Consider the following 22,942-nt stretch of genomic DNA (forward strand, 5'->3'; position numbering starts at 1 on the left):
AAGACAACAATCACCATCTTACAGGTTAATGAGTCGATCTCCCACGCAATCATTGTTGTACATGATTCCATAAAGGAATCAATTACATACTAATTGCAGGAAATTAGAGGTTATGGTAAAACTTCGTTTAAAACGATGTGATAGAAAGCAACGTGCGACTTGAATGACATGATCTACTGTGGATTCTCACACCCACCATTTTATATTAGATAGGAATGAAGATGCTCTTGATTCGACATCGTTTGTTCTGTTCCACTAGAACTCTAATTTTTCTAGGGTTTTGATGTAAATAGTACATGATCGAACTCGACATTTATTGATTCATGTATCGAGGGGAGAGAATAAGTCCAATTAAAAAAGGAGAGGACTAAAAGCACCTCGAGAGAGTGAGTCCCAAGGCTCCTGGATTGGTCTGTTAATAGAAAATGGGATAAGAACTAACCATTGGCCCTTTATATGTCGTGTGTCATGGTCGTACTTTTTCAACCGTGTGGTGTCTTAATCTTGACACGTTCACAACTAGCCTTCAGGAAAACTCAAGCCACATACTCATTTTTTGTCCAACTTTGTGGCTTCTTTAGACTTTAGGCAAGATTTGTCTTCGTTCACCAAACATAACTCGTGTGAAAACCAAATTTGTTTGGCCACACATGCACACCTATATTTTCAATCATTTGCGACTCAACTGACTTGCTTCTATACTCGGCCAAGTCATATGAGTCAATCTTGCCTCTACTTGAGACCAAAGTCTCTCAATGCAACGTTGCATCTCAATATCATTTCGGTTTCCGATTAACATGGCTCATATGCCTTAACATCATCCCAAGTCATGGGGTATCATCGGCCATCATAACTTACTCAGTCGTGCCATCGAGAACGGTCCCACTTGATGTTCATAATATCAGGACATCCTGAACATCCATTCATCCATCTGAGTTTTATCAAGGCATTGGACCCTCTCATGTGCATATCATATCATTTATGAATTCCGTATTGGATAGTGCGTGTAGATCCAACCTCTAACACAAGAGTTGGGGTGCAATATCATCACACCTATGCCATTTGACACCGTCCTTGAAAAACTTAATTTAAAGGAAGTCGTCTGAGACACTTGTCTCGCCGCTCGCCCTCACTGTGACACACGTATGTGCTATAGGATAGCTCGCTTAAGCCTCAATGACTCAAGGGTGGTGGAGAGTTGACACCATGCCTCCTCGTTGAGGCATTTTCAATGGCGGGTGTAGAAATGATTTTGGAGAACGGACATACAGTGTCGTGGAGTGCCCGTCCGGGGTTCAATTGATACCAAATTTGGTGAGTTCTCATATTTCATATGGACGAACTTGACTCCAGAACCACATATCCAAATTTCCTCAGGAATCCCAATTTTTTAGGTTAAGGCTCGAAACCCTACCCTTCAACAAGCTTATCTTTGACACTCTTGCCTACTCGTTGCTCTATCTTGCTCATGTCTCGTCTTCTCTTCAATGCACATATTATATGGTGTGTTGGATGATGCACAGTCCTCCTCGCTCTCATTATGACACTCATATGTCTTGACCCTCGTGTGATTGGATGAGCGCCACTTGAGAGTCATTGCTTTGTTTGTCTCAACGTCAGAGTTACAACCTACTCTCTTCATATAATGGTTGTGACACCACACATGCTCCCGACACATGGTGTCATCATTTAAGTCCAGTTTCATCATTCTTCAGAACTAAATTGAAAAGCAAGAAAAATGGAAAGTCAGAAGATCGATAATCATAATAAGAGCGCGTGGTCATCCTTACATTAGATTTCTTACCTTTACTTGAAAATGAAAAGTAGCACGTGGTACTTAGTAAGTAACTCCACTCTTGAGATCATAAAATGTATACACAAGCAATCATTGTGGAACTTATCCTTTCATCAAAATATTTCATGGCATGACATTAGTCTACTTTCTAGTCAAGGTAAGGTTGTATGTGTAGTACTTCCCTATACACGACCCACACATGCACACATAGACCCACCAGTTGGGATCGTATATGAACCCTTAGATCTAACTTGTCGGGCTAGCACTTGTTAATAGACTACTAGACACTACAGAGGAAAAGGCCCACATATATGTTGTAAGATATACATCCATACTAATCCTAATGGGAAAGTATCTCGATGGATATGAAACACAAAAATAGATTAATCATGATTAATAAAACACAATTCCAAGCATGCTAAGAATAATAATAATAAGACAAAGTTTGTTTAAATACGACATTTTAAATATTACTTAATTAATTAAGTAATGATTATTTCACTTTTAAATTTAAATTATATTAACCCATAGAACAGGTTTCCGGTGGGCCATTCAACGTTCATATTTTAAGTGCATGGCTTTGTCTTTTAGGTAAAAATCCAAATGAATTTTAAATTTATATTTTAAATAATTTCTTAAATAATACAAACAAATTCGATTTCCAAATCCGACGTGTAAATTGCAATGTGAATACTTAAAGTAATGGACTACGTCATCAAGTTTGGTCTAGAACATTCCTAAATTGTTTATTAATTTCATTTTATTTTATAATTTTAAAAACTAAGCCCCTAAATGATCCTTCTAGTTTGGTATTCTAATTTTTAATTTTGTCGTCTTTCTTAAAATAAAAAAATATTATGTAACGATCCAAAATTTTCTACTTAATTTAATATTGTCAATGTCTACCCATCAATTGAATGCAGAAATACTTCACTTAAAACACAATCATGGAGTTACAGGTTTTGAGAACATATTTGAAACGACATAACAAAAGACAAACATCATATTCTAGTCTCAGTCTAAAAAAATAAATGCAACTATTTTATGCATGTATCATGTTCTTGCCGTCAGTTATATATGAATGTCTTGCCTTAACTTAAAATAGGAGTAACACGTGGCTTGAGTATTTAAAAATGCAAAAACATGTGAATGCAATGACAGGACCTATCATAATAGTCTATTTTCCTACCGTACTATCTTGATGGGCAGCTCGAATGTGTACTTTATACACTACACATGACCCACTAATCGATTCGAAAATGCAATNATAGGAGTAACACGTGGCTTGAGTATTTAAAAATGCAAAAACATGTGAATGCAATGACAGGACCTATCATAATAGTCTATTTTCCTACCGTACTATCTTGATGGGCAGCTCGAATGTGTACTTTATACACTACACATGACCCACTAATCGATTCGAAAATGCAATTACAGGACCTAGTATATTATACGTGCACGTTAAATATTTTAAATAATTATCAATTATTTTGGTTTAAAATTTTCAAAATTAGAGTCCATTAACCTTTAAAATTGTTAATGGAGAAAAGTGGTATGATTTGGTTTCAACTTCCATGCGTAATTATTACCTAATTAGTAAAGATGGGATATTATTAGCTATTAATATAGATAAACCAACTAGGTTTCTATCACTTTTATTACATCATTATAAACTTTAATTATGTTTAATTATTTTTTTATTTTGTTTAATAAATATGTAATAAGCTATTATCCTCGATTAATAGAATATTTAAGACTATAATTGACCTTCAAATTTAAAAGGTTAAATTATTATTATTATTATTTTAATATCTTTGAACTATGCATTTGGTTTTAAAAAATTGCATTATTTATTTAAAATATTTAATTTTTTAAAATATTTCAAATCTAGTAAATAGAAAAATCTAGAAGGTTGAACGAGAACTTAACATAGGCTTTCAGTAATGTTTTGTTTATATGTATTTTATCAACCCGAGCATGATTTAATGCATAAAATATTAATAATAATACTATAAGTTGATGGTTCGATGTAACGAAGCATCCAGATATTGTCATCTTTTAGGAGAAAGTTTACACACCCTTATAAATAGTGGTTTGTTTGTTCTCTCCACCTCCACCGTTATTAAATTAAAAGAAGATATTACATACATATTTTTATAAATGATTAAATTCTTGATACTAAAAATGTATAATTAATTACTATTTAAACATGTACCTTAGGGTACATAATTATTATTTTCATCAATTTTTGGTTAATTATTCCGTATTATTTAAATAATTTCCTTCCAAATATAAATGAAATTAAAAAGTGTATTTTATCCAAATAATTATTGTAATATTATGATGGTTGATTTTTTTTAATTTCTTTAAAATTAATTTAGATTGAACTGAAACAATTAATATTTTTTTTTCTTAAAATACAATTATATATGAATATATTTAATTTAATCTTATTTAAATAATTTAATAAATTTTTCGTAAATAGTTGTGTAAAATAAACAAATTTCTAATTTTAAAAATATTAAAACTGTAAATATATATATATATAAAAAGTAAAAATGTATAAAGCATGAAAGTTAGTGTATTTACAAAAATGCCCATTAAGAGAAATTAAAGGAAAAAAAAAAATTAAAAAAACCCGGGAAAAAAGAAACCGTTTACAGGAAACCCGGCAGTCGACTGCACCGTCGTCGTCGATCAGATTCCGGTCAAATCCCGGAAGCCGGAATCTATTATTCCGACTGGTAGATCAAACAATCGAGTTGAGGTCTTAATTTTTCTTTCCAAATTTGATCGATTTCCCTCACTCTGTTTTTGATCTCAACCACCACTAATTCCTCCGTCAGCCGGAAAATCTCTATAACGGCGACGAATCCGCCGTCGTGCCCTTCCACTCTAGCTCCCCAACCGTTCTTCTCCACCGCCGCATTTTCCGACTTCGAAACCTCCTCCACCGTCATTATGATCTTCTCCGGCGATTCGGCGGAGAGAAACCTCTCAACATCGGACGAAAATTCCGTCTCGTTGATCAATCCAGTTGAATCGAAGCAAAGAGAGAACGAAATTAAATCAAAAGCATTCAAACATTTCGCATTGTTCATATCGCCGTAAAGCTCTGAAACCGAATAATCCTCGAATTGAATCTTCTCCTCTTGAAATCCCTTTCTGAACCACGGATCTTGATGAATCTCATCGACGGTGATCCTCGTCTCCGGATTCGTATCCAAAAGCCGCGATAAAAACCGCCGGAGATCTGGCGACGTCCATTTCGGACACCGGAAATCGCCTCTGTAAATCTTCCGATACATCGCCATTAAATTGGAATCATTAAACGGAAGAAATCCGGCAGTAAGAACATAGAGGATTATACCGCAAGACCAGACGTCGATCTTCGCGCCGTCGTAGCCTTTCTTCGCGAGAATCTCCGGCGCGACGTACGCCGGAGTTCCACAGAGTGTATGAAGCAATCCGTCGGGTCGAATCTGATCCGTTAAAGCACCGAGTCCGAAATCCGAAACTCTGAGATCGAAATTTTCATCGAGAAGGAGATTTTCCGGTTTCAAATCGCGATGAAAAATTCCTCTGGAATGACAGTATCCAACGGCGGTAATCAATTGCTGAAAATATCGACGGCTGAGATTCTCACTGAATCGTCCTTTGGAAACCTTCGTGAAAAGCTCTCCGCCTTTGGCGAATTCCATTACGAAATAAATCTTCGTCTTCGTTGCAAGAACTTCGAAAAGACGAACGACGTTGGGATGGCGGAGGCGGCGCATGATATCAATTTCTCTCTTAACGTGCGCCGTGAAACCGCCATTTAAGACCTTGAGTTTGTTAACAGCTTTAATCGCAACGCTTTTTCCTGTATGAACGTTTCTGCCATGGTAGACCTTCGCGAAGGCTCCACGGCCTAAAAGCTTCCCGAGTTCATATTTTCCGAACAGAATCCCCTCCGGTGAAGGGTCGCCGCCGTCGAATTCCGGCATGGTGACAGTACAAAATGAAGAAGGTAGTTTAATTCAATGCTTGGTTTTGGGCATTTGTTTCAGCCATGGAAATCGGTGAGAGAAGAGGAAATTGATACAGCCAGTCCGGATCGAACTCTGGTATTTGAAGGGGGGGGTTTTGGGAGTGGTGGGGTCCACCTTATGATAATTTAATTTAATTTTATTTATTTATTTATTTAAAAGGCTAAAAAAAAAAAATAATTGAAAAAGATTGTTAAATTAAAACCTTAGGGTTAAATATTTTAGGCACATTTATTGAAGTGTGTAGATACCGCGTTTGAAGTTTAGGAGCAATGGTTGGAAAGTTATAAAGTCAAGTCGTATAACCTAATGGGAAAAGAATTATATTGTTTTGGATTGTATATTTGACTATTCATTAAGGAAGTAAATGGGTTTGATGGAAAAGACCGTTTCGACCCTCTAAAAATTTGGATTCGTTAGGTTGGTGACCCGAGCAACTCTTTACAACCCAGCCCAGTTGGGTTATCAGATTGTAAATCCTACTTCTCTACTGTACATGTTGCATAAGTCATTTTTGGGCTTTCCCTTTCGGGTTTTCCTTTTAGAAACGTGTCTGCTAATGACAGGTTTCCACACCTTTAGAAGTAATGTTTTGTTCTCCTCTCCAACCAAGGTGGGATCTCAAAATCCACCCCCTTGGGAGTCAATGTCCTCGTTGGCACACTGCCCCGTGTCTGATTATGATACCATTTGTAACATCTCAAACCCACAACCAATAGATATTGTCCTCTTTAGACTTTCCCTTTCGGGTTTTCCCTCAAGGTTATTAAAACATGTTTGCTGGGGAGAGATTTCTATACCCTCTTGTAAGGGATGGTCTGTTCATCTTTCCAAATGACGTGAATCTCACAATTCATAAGTCACAATACATCACTAACATTAGTTACAAACGTCAAATATTTTAATCTTCATAACCTTATTTTTAATATAAACTTACCAAAAATTTTTATTTTCCAAAAATTCAACCCAAAACGAGAAAAAAAAAACTAACCCAACCCAACCCAACCTTTATAGTTTGGGTTAGATAGTCTAAGTTTGTCGGATTCTCGAGTCATATGTTTTATTTAATTGAGTGTTTATAATTTTTATTATTTTAAGGGTTTTCTACAAAATATTCTTTTAACTTTAGAGTAAATTTTAAATATGATTCGAAAGTTAATACGAAAAGATAATTTTACGGGGTCGATCGTGTGAACGAATTCTTAATTTTTATATTTTAATTTGTATTTAATATAAAAACTTTTGAGTGGGGTCCATGGGTGACATAAGCATAAAAAATTGTGGCCAACCATGTGGTATGTTTGATTTTTTGTGTATGGAATAGAGGGCATGGAACGTAACGTTGCTTTTTGTTGAAAACTTCACTTCCTAATTTCTCTATTTCTTTCTTTCAAATTATTTCATATTTACAAAAATTCCATAAATTATATATTTTTTTTTCTTTAGATAACATAGTTTGAAAATTAAAAAATTCGTAAACTACGAAGTGGAAGCATTTAAAAACGTACAAACGTTGGAGTCATCCCAGGGTTAGTTCTCTTAACCCAACTCTTATACTTAGTAAAACCCTCCCGAAAACTCTCCTATTGGAGCTAGATATTATGGGTGTATATGGTTTGGGTTGAGTCGACTGATCTTTTTTACCCAACATAAACGTTCGAGTTGGTTGGATTGGTAACCCAATCCAAAAATTTTCACCACCCAACCCTCTATTTTCAAGTTGGGTTGACAGGTTGTTAACTTTTATTCTTTATACAATCCTATATAAGAGTTATTAATTACCGGATAATAGAGCACACAATTTTTTTATAGGTTTACCTCATAAGGTGACATGGATCACCTGGGTGACCTTGCAGCTTAAATTACCCAGCATACAACAACGTGCAATTTTTCCACAAAATCATTTTTGCTAAAATTGAGTCTCACGGGTAATTTAGATCACACTTTTTTGGTGACGTTCGTGGTTAATTATCCAAGCACACAATGTGTACCTTTCTCACAAAATTATTCTCACTAAAGTTGAGGCTAACCCACAACGTAATATGGATTAGAACGGTACATGGGTCAAGTTGGGTTGGGTTGAGAAATTTTTTTAGACTAACCCAAAAGTTCGGGTTGGTTGGATTAGTACCCAACCCGAGGTTGTTTCACAACCCAATTCTAAAAAAAAAAAAAAAAATTAATTTCTCCACAATGTATACTATTAAACTTAACGACTTGCTTTGTTCATGCTCATTTCACCACCCCGGAATTTGCTCATTTTCCTATAAAAAGGCTTCGAAAGAGGTCATGCCAATCATCACTAGCTGTAATTATCCGTGAATTTCGAGACATCTTATTCTAAAACATTCCATTCTCACGTATCGTAAACAAAATTTGCAAATGACCGTTTAAAGAAAAAAACATAAACGTAACTCAACATAATGAAAATATAATATCTTTTAGAAATTAAAAAATGAAAAAATAGTTTGAGCTTATTAACAAAATTGAATTATCAAAAGATTTTCATATTTAATGATATGGCACTTTTTTTCTTTAGGAAAAATAAAAAAAGAAAAAGTGTAAGCCCAAGCCCATATCTGGCCCAACTTCATCAGAGAAAGCCCAAACTCACTATGGATACAAACAGCCCAAGCCCATGGATTATTGATGGTGTTCACAGCCCATTAATTTGGGCCACTAATTCACTAGGCCCAATGATATCATACGATTGATTCCCAGAAAGCCCTTCCCATATTGCTTTTTTTTTTTTTTTTTTTTTTTTTTTTTTTTTTTTTTTTTTTTTTTTTTTTTTTTTTTTTTTTTNATTCTAAACTTAATTTCAAAAAAAAAAATAATAATAATAATAAAAAAATAAAAATCAAGTTGTTAATAAATAATTTTTAATTTTCAAAAAAGTGGTTTGGTTTTTTAAAATGTTTTAAAAAATAGATAATAAAGTAAAAAAAATTATAAGTTAAAATAATGGTTATAAATTTAATTTTTTAAAATATTCATCCTCTTCCCGAGAAAAGCTAGACACGGATTGGTAGTAATCATTTGTGTGCTTTAAGGTGCTCCCTGGCTCGTTAGTCCTCTCTTCCATGGCGTTATCTATACTATACAGCGGTGTCATGAGGTTTCGTGACCGTTCGTCGCCCTCTTTCTTTCCTTCCCACTCGTTTTTGATGTTCCTGTGTGTTTTTTATTTTTGGTGGGCAGAACGAGGTAGTTAGACTTAATGAGAGGGGGGACGAGCGTGTTCTTGGGAGAGGTTGCCTGAGAATTTCGGTGACTTGCCGGAATTCTTGGAGTTGCCAGCGATTGGTTAATATAATTTTTTATTTTGTTATTTTTGTAACCGTTACATTTGACATAGTATCAGAGTTGGAAGTTTGAGATCGAATAATGTCATTTTCTTCCGGATTAATATTGATTTCCACTTATCGAGCCTATCCACAAGTGAAGAGTGTTAGAGTGTTAATATGACATTAAATTTACTACAACTCGTTAGTTTAAATGTGAGATTCCACATCGGTTGGAGAAGGGACGAATCATTCCTTATAAAGATGTGGAAATCTCTCCTTAGTAGACACGTTTTAAAAACCGTGAGACTGATGACAACATGTTAGGCCAAAACAGACAATATTTGATACTAGCGGATTTGCTGTCACATTAAGTTGTTGGGTGAATTGGTGATTTAACATCTGAGTAGGGTATTATTCTCTGTCCCGTTCATATTAATTCTCTGTTAGAAGAATTAGGGAGGTGTTGCTTGGAAAGCTCGGGCAAGAATAGGACATTCCGTAAAAATCTTTTAGATCGTCCGTAGTTGGTCCTCCCCAATCCTACTTTTTTTATCGAACAATAAGTTTGATTCTAAGAACGTGAACGAGCACCACAAATGACACATTTCATTAGTTCTATGATCGCTAGCACTGATAATAGATTCAGTCAAAGGTCAAATTCACCTCCGAACATCTGTTGTACCAACTGAAGAGCGTAACTTATAGAATCGTGCATACAGTGATGATCACTTTTGAATGTGCACGAGAGCCTTCGAAAAATACTCTCAGACGTATTAATACTCAAGAAAACTGCTTAGGCTTTTGGGTCGATTAGTAATTAAACAATGTCGGCATCGGCGTAAATGTTATTATGTTTTTATAATTTAGAAAATAGTCAACATAAAATAATCATAACATTAAAGTTTGTAAATTAAATTAAAAAAAAAAAACATAACAAACTTCCAAAACAATCAGCTCAACTGCCATTGTGGATAAAGATTACACGTGTTATTTAAAAAAAAGAAGATAAGATATCACATCAAAATAATTAATTTTAATTACGATAATTCAACTTTATTGTTAATAATTTTATTATTAAATTATAAAGCATCCATTTTCTTCTCAACTACTATTACAGAATATTTCTCTTTTTCTATATACTTAAGAGAGAGAAAATGTATTTAAATATTAAAAAAATCCAACGTGGAAAATGATGATTTATTTTATGAATTTTGATTGAGTTGCTGATCTTACAACGGGAATAGAGTCAACAAGTCAACCCAACGTAACCCTCTATTTTCAGGTTTGGTTGGTTGGTCGGGTTGACTCAACCATTAGTTACTCACCATTAATCCTATCTAAAAGTAGGGTAGGGTTGGGCTAGATTGTAACTCTATTTTTTGGTTGGTCCAGTTGACTCAACTAAAAACAAAGTTAGCTCGTAAACCAGATCTGAATTTTTAATTTCTCAATCGGACCCATAAAAAAAAATCTAACCTAACCCAACATTTTATAGTTTGGGTTTAAGTAATATGGGTTGGTCGGGTTCTTTGGTCATATTGACTCAACTAAAAAAAAAGTTAGCTCGTAAACGAATCTGAATTTTTAATTTCTCAACCCGACCCAGAAAAAAAAAATCTAACCTAACCCAACCCAACATTTTATAGTTTGGGTTTAAGTAATATAGGTTGGTCGGGTTCTTTGGTCATATGAACACCCCTATTTGTTACAATATTCTTGTAAAAAAAATATAAAGTATTTTAGTTCGATAAAACCAATAATTAGAAATCAAACATTTTTTTTCATTCAAGTCGAGAGGAAAGTACATCTTATCCATTAAACTACGTTTAAATTGACGGAAAAGATAGAACATTAATCTTTAGAAAAGTTACCCTGTCTTTTAAATGTCTTTTAAATCTACTTACATGATCACCAAAAACGACCGTGGTGGTATTTCAACTACTCACGAGATCATCAAGATTTTCAACTTAGCTCCAATAGGTAATCTGCTCGGTTCTTCTCAAACCTAAAACATGCTCGTATTAACATCTTAAAAAATCAAATAAAAAATGAATTTAAGTGGTTAGAAGGAAAGATGATGAAGTGTTGGGAAAATGTTTGGTGGTATCATAATCACTTTGTCTCAAAAATGAATTAATTCATCATATGGTATTGCCCATTAATTAAAAAGCTTCTTTATTTATTTATTTATTTATTATTCAAACAAAACAAATAGGCCAAAAATACCCCTATAAATTTTACATAATATTCCTAAAATTTTTAAAAAATTAATAAATAATTTTATTTAGAAAAAATACCCTTAAATTTTAGAAAGTTACAATTTTTTAAAAATTTTAAAAAATATCTCTTAAATTATTTTCAAATATTAACTTATTTTTGAAATATGGTTCAATCCATATATTTTTATTAATTTTTTAAAAAAAAAGTTTAAAGCTATTTTTTAAGTTTTAAAAAAATATTTAAAGATATTTTTGAAAATTTAATTTTTTTTTAAGGGTATTAATGAGATTCTTAAAAATTAAACCGTGCTTTTAAAACACATTTGAAAATTAAAAAGTAATTTTAAAATTATTTTGAAAGTTTAAGAGTATTGTTTGAGTTACCGTGTTAGCTGTTTCAATCCAATATTAATTATAATAATATTATAAAACTTATTTAAAAAAATTTAATGATATTATTGAGATAAATATTTCATTTATAATGAAATAAATTTATTAATATAAAATAACGTTAAATATTATTTTTGGTCAATCAATTTATTCTTTATAATTATTAAATTTTAAATAATATTTATTTTCTTATCATTTTCAATCCTTCTCGATTTTTAAATTTGACGGTGTATTATTTCTTAAAGTAGAAATATTTCATTCACATCCATGAACCTATTAGTAGAAAGACATAATTCATTCGTTTGATCGGTACCCGTCGCTTATCCATAAACTTTATGGGACTTATAAATTTTTTTTTATTTTTCTTCTCATAAAAAAAAAAAAAAAAACCTTTTTTTTGGTTGACTTTTCCCTTTTCCCTCCCTAAGGGTATTTTAGTAATAAATTTTATAAAAATTGAACGACCCTATTTCGCTAAATACAACTGACAACTCATACATTCTTTTTTCGATGCAATATGGAGATAGAACATCGAGCCTCTAATAACCTTTTTACTCGAAGATATAAAACCTAATTGTCTCGTAATTTGAAAAATAAATTGCATATTTTACAAGTTTGGCTTCTTCTACTTTTAATAATAAAGTCGAACTATATAAAATTTATAAAATTAAAAAAATAATAAATTAAATTATTGTCAATTTAAACATAACGTTCAAACCATATAATGTTAAAATATTATTTTAGTTTGAAATTTGTTCAATTTTATTATGATTTCTTTTAAATGTATAATTCATATTTGGTAATTTCGAATACATTTTGTATTTATTTAAAAAAAGAAAAGTCATAAAACTTGCCAACTTGGCTGCTAGAGTTGACCCCACGTGGACTCCCATTGAAGACTTCTAAGATTGGAGGGCGAATATATTGAATTTTCTTCATTTTAATTAAATTGACCCACTTTATACACAAATATACCTTTAAATTTTTTAATAATATATTTAAATTTTAAAAATTAAAATATATATATTTACAGAGTGATTCTTTGTTGATATAATATTTGGAGAATATATCTTAATATTCTTTCCAAATATATTAGTTATGGAATATATCTTAATATTCTTTTCTTTATGATTTGATCGGTAGTATATTTTATTTTATTCTTAATATTTAATTAATTTATATTTATTTTCCTGGGTATTAATGGATAGGGTCGTTTCAATAATATTTTTAAAATGAGATGTTAATGATTCTTAGCTGTGTAGTAAGAAAATGAGATTAAATTTTTTTTTTTTTAGAATTTTAGAGATATTATTAAAACTTTTGAAAATTAAAAATATTTTTTTAAAAATAAAATATAAAATTAATAAATATTTTGTATTTATAATTTTGGTATAAATATTTGTGAAAATTGACATTTTATGATTAGTATAAAATTGACATTAAAAAACAAATATTATATATATAATATAAAGTCAAATTCGGAGATATAAATACTTTTCTTACCGTCTGGAATTTTCCAGCCTCCCAAACAGAATCCTTCAACTTTTTTAAATAAATCCTAAAAGTTTATTATTTTTTTTAAATACAAAATCCTCGCTGGAAAATGCCCTAAAAATATATTATTTAATTAATCATTTAAACATATGGGCGACCGCCGACAATTCCAACCCCATTGTGGCTGTCGTTTCCAATTTAACACCAAATTTCCCAAACTGCCCCTTTTATTTTATTTATCTAATTAACTTTATTTTAAATACAATATACATTTTCCATTTTTTACTCCCTTTTTAACGCCATAATAATACTAATCATAATATTACAAAAATCTAAATATTTTACTCAACAAATCAAAATTTCATATATATATATATATATAATTGTTTTTTGTAATGAATAGTTTCTTGAAAAAATATATTTTTTGTAAAAATTTTGTTCCGAGCAGACGAGACGGGGAAGACTTCTCAATCCATGTCGGGATTCAACATACCCTACAACATAAATAAGAACATTAATATATTCAAAATCGGCGGCAGCTATTGTGCACTTGCCGTCTTCAATTTCCTATTTTCCAACCGAATAAAAAATTGTCATCTAATCTCCATTTTTTTAATTCTCAAGTTCATAAATTTAAAATTAAATTAAATAATTTTGTTAATGCAATTATTTCAATTATTTATTATATTCGTTTGCGCGTGAGCCTAAGTCTCCACTTGGAATCTGGACACGACTTTTTTTTTTTTTTTTTTTTNTGGAAGCAAGATGTGGCTACTTACACAGAACGAATCTATTGCTAATAATTTTCATGAACTCACCTTGGATTTATCGACTCTTCTTGATATTTTTCCTGTGAAGGACGCTGGATTAACGGAAGACGTTGAGGAATTGTTCTATCTCTTGAGAAATCATTGCTCCGAATCCTCCGCCTTCGTCGATCCGAGAGATGAAGATCTTCGATTCAGAGTTTTGAAAACGATCGATCGGATTAGAGACGAAATCGTTCCGGATTATACCGAGTTGTCAGAGATTTTCTCGAGGATTGATCTTCGAGATTCTTCGAGTTGCAGAGAGGAAATCGAGAATCTGGAAGACGAAGTACAGAATCAAACGGATGAGAAATCGAGATCTGATGTGATTGCGTTGATCGGATTTGTTCGTTACGCGAAATGCGTTCTCTACGGCGCATCGACGCCGGGATCTGGATTTCAGCGGAAGGATTCGATCTCCGATTTGGCTTTACCAGCGGATTTCAGGTGTCCGATTAGTCTGGATTTAATGCACGATCCTGTAGTCGTGGCGACAGGTCATACGTACGATCGTGCGGCCATTACGCTCTGGATTGAATCTGGGCATAACACGTGTCCCAAGACAGGTCAGACTCTGGCCCACACGGACCTAATTCCGAACCGGGCTTTGAAAAATTTGATAGCGATGTGGTGCCGTCAGGAGAGAATTCCGTTTGATGTAACGGAAAGTAACAAGGGGGGTATTAACGGTNGGTGCCGTCAGGAGAGAATTCCGTTTGATGTAACGGAAAGTAACAAGGGGGGCATTAACGGTGTTACGTTAAACAAAGCGGCTTTGGAAGCAATGAGAATGACGGNCGTAACGGAAAGTAACAAGGGGGGTATTAACGGCGTTACGTTAAACAAAGCGGCTTTGGAAGCAATGAGAATGACGGCGTCGTTTCTTGTTAACAAACTCGCAACGCCATTAGATTCCGTAAACGACGCGAACGGCGTCGTTTACGAGCTTCGCGTTTTGGCCAAAACAGATTCCGGCAGCCGTGGATTCATCGCGCAAGCCGGAGCTCTGCCGTTGCTTGTACGTCACCTCATCTCCGACGACCCGACTCTCCAAGTTAACGCCGTCACGACAGTGCTCAACCTCTCTATTCTTGAAGCGAACAAGTCTCTGATTATGGAGACGGACGGCGCGTTGATTGGAGTGATTGAGGTGCTCCGGTCCGGCGCCACGTGGGAGGCGAAAGGGAACGCCGCTGCCACAATCTTCAGCCTATCCAGTGTCCATAGTTACCGGCGGAGATTAGGAAGGAAGACACGTGTCATAAGGGGATTGCTCGATTTGGCCAAAGACGGGCCGATTAGTTCGAAGAGGGATGCTCTGGTGACGATTCTAACATTAGCCGGTGATCGAGAGACCGTCGGGAGGTTAATTGAAGGTGGGGTTATGGAGACGGTGAGCCATGTGATGAACAGTTTACCGGAGGAGGCGGTGACGATTCTGGAAATGGTAGTGAGGAAAGGGGGATTTGTGGCGATTGCTTCGGCTTTCAATCTGATTAAGAAATTGGGGGCGGTTTTGAGAGAGGGCTCCGATAGGGCTCGAGAGAGCGCGGCGGCGGCTCTGGTGACAATGTGCCGGCAAGGTGGGTCCGACATGGTGACGGAGCTGGCATCGATGGCTGGAATTGAGAGAGTCATTTGGGAGATGATGGGGAGTGGGACGATGAGGGGACGGCGGAAAGCGGCGTCGCTGTTGAGAATACTCCGACGATGGGCGGCGGGTTTGGACAGAAACGGCGGCGTGGGCGGAGGAGACTTAACGATGGTGAGTTCTTCAAGAATGGTCGGCGATTCCACCGCCATTGTTAGTCCATCGAGAGGAGCAATTGTTAATAGCTAGAAGGAGAAGGTTTCATCCAAATTCTTACCCACACGTTTGTTTGTAAATTAATGTATCTTACTTTTATTTTTATTTTTTTTATAATTTTTTTTTTTATTTTTTTTACTGTTCGAGAAGAAAATGATCAACACGTCATAGTTGTAATCTTGTGTAGTTCAATTCCTAAAATACCCATTCATTTATACAATACAATAAATCAACTTCCCGTAAATAGAGATGTCTATGAAACGGGGACGTAATTTTCCATTTCCATTTTCGCCTCCTATTTCAATATTGATCCCGATAAAATTTCTAAGATATCAATGATTGGCTCTTTAACTTAGGGTGAAAAGAACGGAGCTGAATTGATTCAATTTGATTCGTGTCTTGATTTCAACAAAACTTCAAACTTCACAGACAACTTTTAGGGTTTTTTTTGGTGCAACATCACTTCTCTTCTCCTCTCGATCCCTTCGTCTTTTTACCGCTTTTCCTTTTCGTTCGATATCTTTTTCAATCTTTCTCTATTTCTCTATTTCGATTTCATTACTACCGACAAAAGCAACAAACCCATCTATATGACATCGCGTTTGGTCATAAGAACGACGATAAGATCATTTGCAGAAGAAACAAAAGATTAAATAGGTGTATTGATGTAGTTCACTATGCAAAATAGTTGATAATTTGTTATCACATAATAGGTTATATCTCCATTAAAAGGTCGGAGAACATACGTATTCTTGTTGGCATGCACTTGCATTAGCACGGAAGCTTCTCACCAAAAGTTTTTCAAATAAGCACAAACGTTTTCAATTACTAAGTTTTTAGCACGGTAACGACCAGAGTTCTTAGACTGACCACCTAAGTACGTTACAACAACATGCATGCTAATAGCAATAAAAAACTAACGAGAGATCATTTCGTTGGAACAAAGCGTATCTCTCGAGAGAATTTTTCTAGATGTGCATGTGTAAAGGGGTTTATCCTTTTAATTTTGATCCCGAGACGAGGAAAACTTTTCATCAATGTCTTAATGAACAAACGAGGAAAAAAAATAAGAACAACTAGAGTCAATGTGTAAAAGATTATACAACGATGTTTGATAATTTAAATCTAGGAATCATCGAACCAAACATTGAAACAACTCATGTTTAGGGCAATTCCTAGGACTTCCTAAAGAACATCTTCGTAAACACCTTAAGTAGTTATTTTTTAGGGTTTAAAACTCGTTCAAGTTAACGAGTCTCCTCAGAAATACTTTAGCCAAATTTTGTTTCCTTGCTCTTTACACGTCAATGCTTTACTTCGAACAATTCTATGTTAGATGATCGTCTAAAATTTTTTCTAAGAAACATATGAGTTAGGACAAAGCATGTTGAATTGACCTGTGTCGGTTTGTAATGTGATCGTGTCGTAGAAAAATGTCAGAGTCGTCCGATGCGAAAAACGGGCATCGATGTTAAGAATTTGGGAAGGGGATAAGAGCTATTTAATGGCCCATAATGGTCCAAACACAACAAAACTATGGTCTTGTTGTTTTGTTGGTTGTATTATGATGGTTGATGGGCCTCTAAATTTAAAGCACTTGGACCATCTTATGTTCTAGGAAAGCAACACCCAACACAACTAGCTCATGTAGGTGTAATAATTTTACTTTGTTTCCGACATGTCTTTTTTCTTTTTTTCTTTTTAAAATTTGCATGCATTTTTCAATACTTTTAAAAAATAAAACATATCTATTCCACTACGCGACCAAAAAAATAGTTGTATCAATCCAAGCTCAGCTCTAGATCCTGACTTCCTAGTAGGAAAATGTTTTCACACCCTTGTAATGAATGTTCTCTTCAACCGATGTCTCACAATCCATCTACCTTGGAGCCCCAACCGTCTTTGCTGGCACACCGTTCGATGTCGATATCTCACAGTCCACCCCCATTCAGGGTCCAACATTCTTGCTCGCACATCGCCCTGTGACTGGCTCTGATACTCTTTGTAACCGCTCAAGCCCAGCATTAACAAATATTGTTCTCTTTGGGCTTTTCCTTATGGACATGAACATGCTAGAGAGAGATTTTCACACCTCCCCTCTCTCTGATCGAAGTGAGATCTCACAGTAGTTGGGCATGAGTATGCTAGAGAGAGATTTTCACACCCTTATAAGAAATGGGTCGTTCCCCTCTCTGCTCGAAGTGAGATCTCACAGTAGTTGGACATGAGTATGCTAGGGAGAGATTTTCACACCCTTATAAGGAATGGGTCGTTCCCCTTTCTGATCAAAGTGAGATCTCACAGTAGTATTTTTCATAATCTTCTAAAGTAGATCAATAAAAAAACACCCACTAAATAATGCATTCACAGATCTCTTAGATCAAACCCAACAAGATCTATAGTACGAGATTCATATCAAAGAAACTACTGTCGTAATGAGGCAATTGTTGTACTTTAGAGAAGATTTGTCTATCAATAGATACTTATGTCTTAAAACTCAAGCGGAATAAGCTACTTTATAGCAAGTCGACTATCATGCTTTACGGCTAAAGCTAAAGAGGCGACTAGTAACGATACAATTATTGTGTTAGGGTTTGCACCGAGCCGACATTCAAGGTGTTTATCGTATTCTTATTGAAGCCTTAAATAAGACATCATTTATGATATGGTAGGAGGAAGAGGACAATGCAAAACATTACACAAAATTAAGCCATTTATTCCATATGTGAATTTTTTAGGAGGTGAGAAAGATGAACACGCTAAGGCACTCACTACCCTAAACTTGTTTGGGACCAGAGGTTGTGGGACGTCTGTAAGGCACTGTGTCCTGCAAATTGTGGGGCAAATACATGGTTTTAAGGGTAACAAAGAATGTCTCTTCCAACCCAATTAAACTCTTCTCTGCCAAAACCCTATCCTTTCTAACTTAGATTTTCTATCTTCAACTCAATCCCAATGCCCTACCTTTACAAACCCTTTATTGTACCTCTTCTCTTCAATCCACTTACCCTACTTTACGTGTTTCTAGAGACGTATGTATAAATCTATAATAAGACGTGTCGTGTAATCGTTCTTGTAAGTAGCTGAATTCTTTCCTGACTTATCAACGAACTTTATTGAAAAAGTCGGTCTATAACAGCTCAAGCTGAGGGCTTTCCCCTCAAGGTTTTAAAACGTGTCTTTCAAAGTTACACGAGTTACATAGTAGAACTGGTATTCATCCCAACATTGTCTTCTTTGGACTTTTCCTTGTGGGCTTCCCCATTACGCGTCTACTAGGGAGAGGTTTCAACACCTTTATAAAGGGTGTTCTGTTATAGAGTCTTTCAGCTGAAAACAGTATGATTGTTGGATATGGATAAGCAGGGCTTCTTCGTTCGAGGGAAACGGAGATGTTGGCTAAGAAAACTAAGCATGCAAGTACAGGACAGACAGGCGGACAAAATACACAGACAAATGGCATGATGGGTTTCTAATCTTTGAACCGAAAGTAAATGTACGTTAGTAATTGAACCGAAAGTAATTGAACTATTTTTCAACCGTTAACGAAGCTAAAATTCCGTCGATTCATCTACGAAGAGATAAGATCATGAGAATGTTTTTTTTTTTCTTTTTCTTCTTGTTGTTCATATTAGATTTTGTCTTGCCGTTGGTTTGTTTAGGTAAATATGGAGGAGTTACTCAAGTATGGGCTGGACTTGGGAATAGGGACAAACTCATCAAGACATTTCTTGTCTTTTTGTTTTATAATTTATTATAGAAAAACATGTTCTTGTTTGGGAGATGGGAAAATGGGTGAGAAAAGGAAAGAAAATTAGGGTTTTGGAGAGAATGTGAGTTTGATTTTCCTATATTTGTTGTTAGGTCATCAAAATGTGTTTAGTTCGGGTGAAACAAGGGTTATTCAGCCAAACAACTCAAAACTCAAATCGTTCGTGTCGAGATATGTGAGTGAGTGTATCACATTTGCGATTTGATCTTAAGTCGGAGTGAGTTATAAGCTCCCACCAGGTAGAACTTGTTCTTTGATTTGCACGAGTGAAAATGACTTTCTTAACTGATTCGATGTCTACCATTTTGAATACTTGTTCAGATAAGAACTGGAAACATAATATTACGAGATATAATACACTGAATCTTATATAGGGTAAGTAGATAAGCAGTTCTTTGATTTTTTATTTCAAGACTTTGGGTCTCCATGCTTTCAATGGCGTGAGAGGAACTTGGCTTATGACTGGATTATAAACAAATTGTTCATTACAAGATCAGTGATATTTAAGATGTAAGATGTAATTGTACCTAATGGTCCCGACATTCTCCTACGATATGGCCGTGTTACTTACTCTCCACTGTGAAAACTATCGTCACAGACCAACACGAGTCCTTCAAACATGTTTTGTCCTCACTCACATATATTAGTAAAATCAAGAAGTCACCCAACATAGAATTACTCTAAGCAAGCAAACCAAGCTTAGTAACCATGGAGTTCCAATGGTTAAGCCACCGAAAAGAAATGCGCACATTATTGGTATAGGTCGTGACTTTCAATTCTTTAAGCATTTTTTAGTTATCATATCTTCATGATCACACCCATTCAAATGTGGTCTCGATTCATTCATGTATCTCTGTTTTACTCGGGTGTCACATATGATGTATAGAAACCAGATACTTGAAAATAAAAAAAAACTATGTTTGGTGTTACACGAGAATGCTATAAGAATTTAATATAAACTAATAATATTTTGTTTATCTCCATAATTAATTTCAATAATTTGAGTACATTATTGAATTTAAAATTAAAATTTAATTTAATTTCTAATAAATAATAAATACATTATAAATAATATACCTTAACTTTTAGGATTTTGGATAAACAAATTAATTTCAACAAATAAAATAAAATTATTTAAATAATAATAATAAAAAAAAAGACATTTATTTGGTGTATGGGGGCGTTTATGGCATGTGAGCCACGTAGAAGGGTCCTTGAAAGAGAAATAAACGGCCAAAAGGAATGTGGAAACCTCTTATTGTTTTAACCCTACTACCAATTTACCTATTCTTTTATTATAAAAAGTATAATTATTTAAAAAGGTAAAAAATTATGACAAATAATATTATAACATTAAATCAAATTCGAGTCATTTCATGAACCAACCTATATAAAGTTTATTTATTTAAACCTAACCCAATCTAAATAAGTTTGTAACCCAACCCAAACATTACGAGCTAGGTTAAGTTGATAAGGTTTTCGAGTTGTTGGATGATGAAAGTCCCACATCGGTTAATTTAGGAAATGATCATGGGTTTATAAACAAAGAATGCTCTCTCCATTGGTATAAGCCATTTTGGGAAAGCCCAAAGCAAAGACATAAAAGCTTATGTTCAAAGTGGACAATATCATACCCTTGTCGAGAGTCGTCTCTGTCTAACACGGGTCATCTAGTTTTTTAGTTTTTTGAATCCCGGAGGGTTGAATTATGATAATAACATATATATATATATATATATATATATATATATATATATTTAATTATCTTAAATTATTTGATAGTTATTAGTAAATCCTTTGTTTTTCTTTTCAATTTTGAAGAAAATATTTGAGTTTTTAGTTAAATTTTAGAAATAAAAATTATTTTTAGTTTTAAAATTTTGGTTTAATTTTTTTGAACTTCGGTAAAAAAAAAATCAATTTTCCAATTTTGTAATTTAACCCATCTCTTCTCATTTTATAATTAAAACCAAAATATATTAATAATAAAACAAAACAATTATAATATTAATAAAAGAAAATCACCACGTGGACCCCACCGTTTTCCCTTTATACCCACTTTTTTTTTTTTTTTCCCAGTGGGCCCCACTGTTTCCGCCCCTCCTTTTTATCTCTCCCACCGGCGACTCTGTAACACACAGAAACAGAGAGAAAGAGAGAGAAAAACAGAGAGATTTTAGAGAGAGAAACTTTTCCGATGGGAAATCACAAGTTCCACTTATCGGATATGATTCCGAACTCCTGGTTATACAAGCTACGAGAAATGGGCGGCGGCGGCGGCGGCGGTGCAAGAGGAAAATCTTCGAACAACCAATCATCTTTAGATTCTAAGAAAAAGCACCGGCAGCCACCGCCGCCGTCAAAAAAGAAACAGCCACAAATGCCCCAGCCGCCACCGCTGCCGCAGTCTCGTTCGAGAAAATCTTACTATTTCACTAGAGAGCTTGAATCCAACGATGGGTTAGGCATTAATTCCCCTCCGCTGTCGCCGCCGCTGCTGCCGGTGCCTCCACTGCTGAGAAAGTCATCAAAACAGCAGAACCCCGGAAGAAGACGAACTAGTTCCCGGTTGTCGGCGGGGAAAGTCGTCAACTCATCCTCCGTCGGCTGCAGCTGCCGCACTACGACGGAGTCCATCTCAACCAAATCAAATTCTCCACCGGAATTCTCCACGTCACCCTCCGACATTTCCCCTGTACCCAAACCCAAATTCGAAACCGACAAAATCCCCGCCGCCAAATCCCAATCCTTCGATCGCGACATCGTAATCGACGTGTCGTCGAAATATCCCGACAATGTCGTCGTCGGCTCCTTCGATTCCCTGTCGGAACTGGACCTCCCGCCGATCATTACAAACCACAAAAAGAAACACACAAAACAGAGGACAACACCGGGAGCGACAACGGCAGCAAGTCCGACAAAGAAATTTGCAGCGAATTCCCCCGGCGTACGGCTCCGAATTCACTCCCCCAAAATCGGACACCGGAAAATCGGCAGCCGGAAAAGCACGTCATCACGGCGGAGCCTCTCCGACAGCCTGGCGGTGATGAAATCATCATACGATCCACAAAAGGACTTCAGAGAATCAATGGTGGAGATGATCGTGGAGAACAACATTAGAGGTTCAAAGGATTTGGAAGATCTTCTTGCATGTTATCTCTGCTTGAACGCCGATGAATATCACGATCTTATAATCAAAGTGTTCAAGCAGATCTGGTTTGATCTTACGTACCCTGTTTGAATTTTTCATACTCAAATTCCAAAACCCATCTCAATTTCTTGTACAGTTCTTCAATCCAATTCAAAACAAATTTTAATAGAACTTTTAGTTTAATCTTTTA

General features: G+C 34.9%; 3 protein-coding genes across 3 annotated transcripts; 2 read left to right on the forward strand and 1 right to left on the reverse strand.

Moving 5' to 3' along the window:
• Positions 1 to 4,337: 4,337 nt before the first annotated feature.
• On the reverse strand, positions 4,338 to 5,861 carry LOC111781128 (CBL-interacting serine/threonine-protein kinase 14-like). Its single transcript, XM_023661573.1, has one exon. It carries the CDS (start codon positions 5,779 to 5,781, stop codon positions 4,528 to 4,530), a length of 1,254 nt encoding a protein of 417 aa, XP_023517341.1. The 5' UTR covers positions 5,782 to 5,861; the 3' UTR covers positions 4,338 to 4,527.
• Positions 5,862 to 8,906: 3,045 nt separating this feature from the next.
• Positions 8,907 to 16,108, forward strand: LOC111781599 (U-box domain-containing protein 16-like). The gene is made up of 4 exons (XM_023662284.1): positions 8,907 to 8,941; positions 9,025 to 9,030; positions 13,975 to 14,679; positions 14,821 to 16,108. The coding sequence occupies exons 1-4, from the start codon at positions 8,907 to 8,909 to the stop codon at positions 15,860 to 15,862; spliced, it is 1,788 nt and encodes a 595-aa protein (XP_023518052.1). The 3' UTR covers positions 15,863 to 16,108.
• A 5,636-nt stretch (positions 16,109 to 21,744) lies between these two features.
• LOC111781809 (transcription repressor OFP1-like) lies at positions 21,745 to 22,942 on the forward strand. The gene has a single exon (XM_023662517.1). It carries the CDS (start codon positions 21,799 to 21,801, stop codon positions 22,840 to 22,842), a length of 1,044 nt encoding a protein of 347 aa, XP_023518285.1. The 5' UTR covers positions 21,745 to 21,798; the 3' UTR covers positions 22,843 to 22,942.

Source organism: Cucurbita pepo, chromosome LG19, assembly GCF_002806865.2.
Source record: "Cucurbita pepo subsp. pepo cultivar mu-cu-16 chromosome LG19, ASM280686v2, whole genome shotgun sequence".
NCBI lineage: Eukaryota > Viridiplantae > Streptophyta > Magnoliopsida > Cucurbitales > Cucurbitaceae > Cucurbita > Cucurbita pepo.

Coding starts and splice junctions, on each gene's coding strand:
- LOC111781128 (XM_023661573.1), bottom strand. CDS start 5,781: ATGCCGGAATTCGACGGCGGCGACCCTTCACCGGAGGGGATTCTGTTC.
- LOC111781599 (XM_023662284.1), top strand. CDS start 8,907: ATGGCGTTATCTATACTATACAGCGGTGTCATGAG.
- LOC111781809 (XM_023662517.1), top strand. CDS start 21,799: ATGGGAAATCACAAGTTCCACTTATCGGATATGATTCCGAACTCCTGG.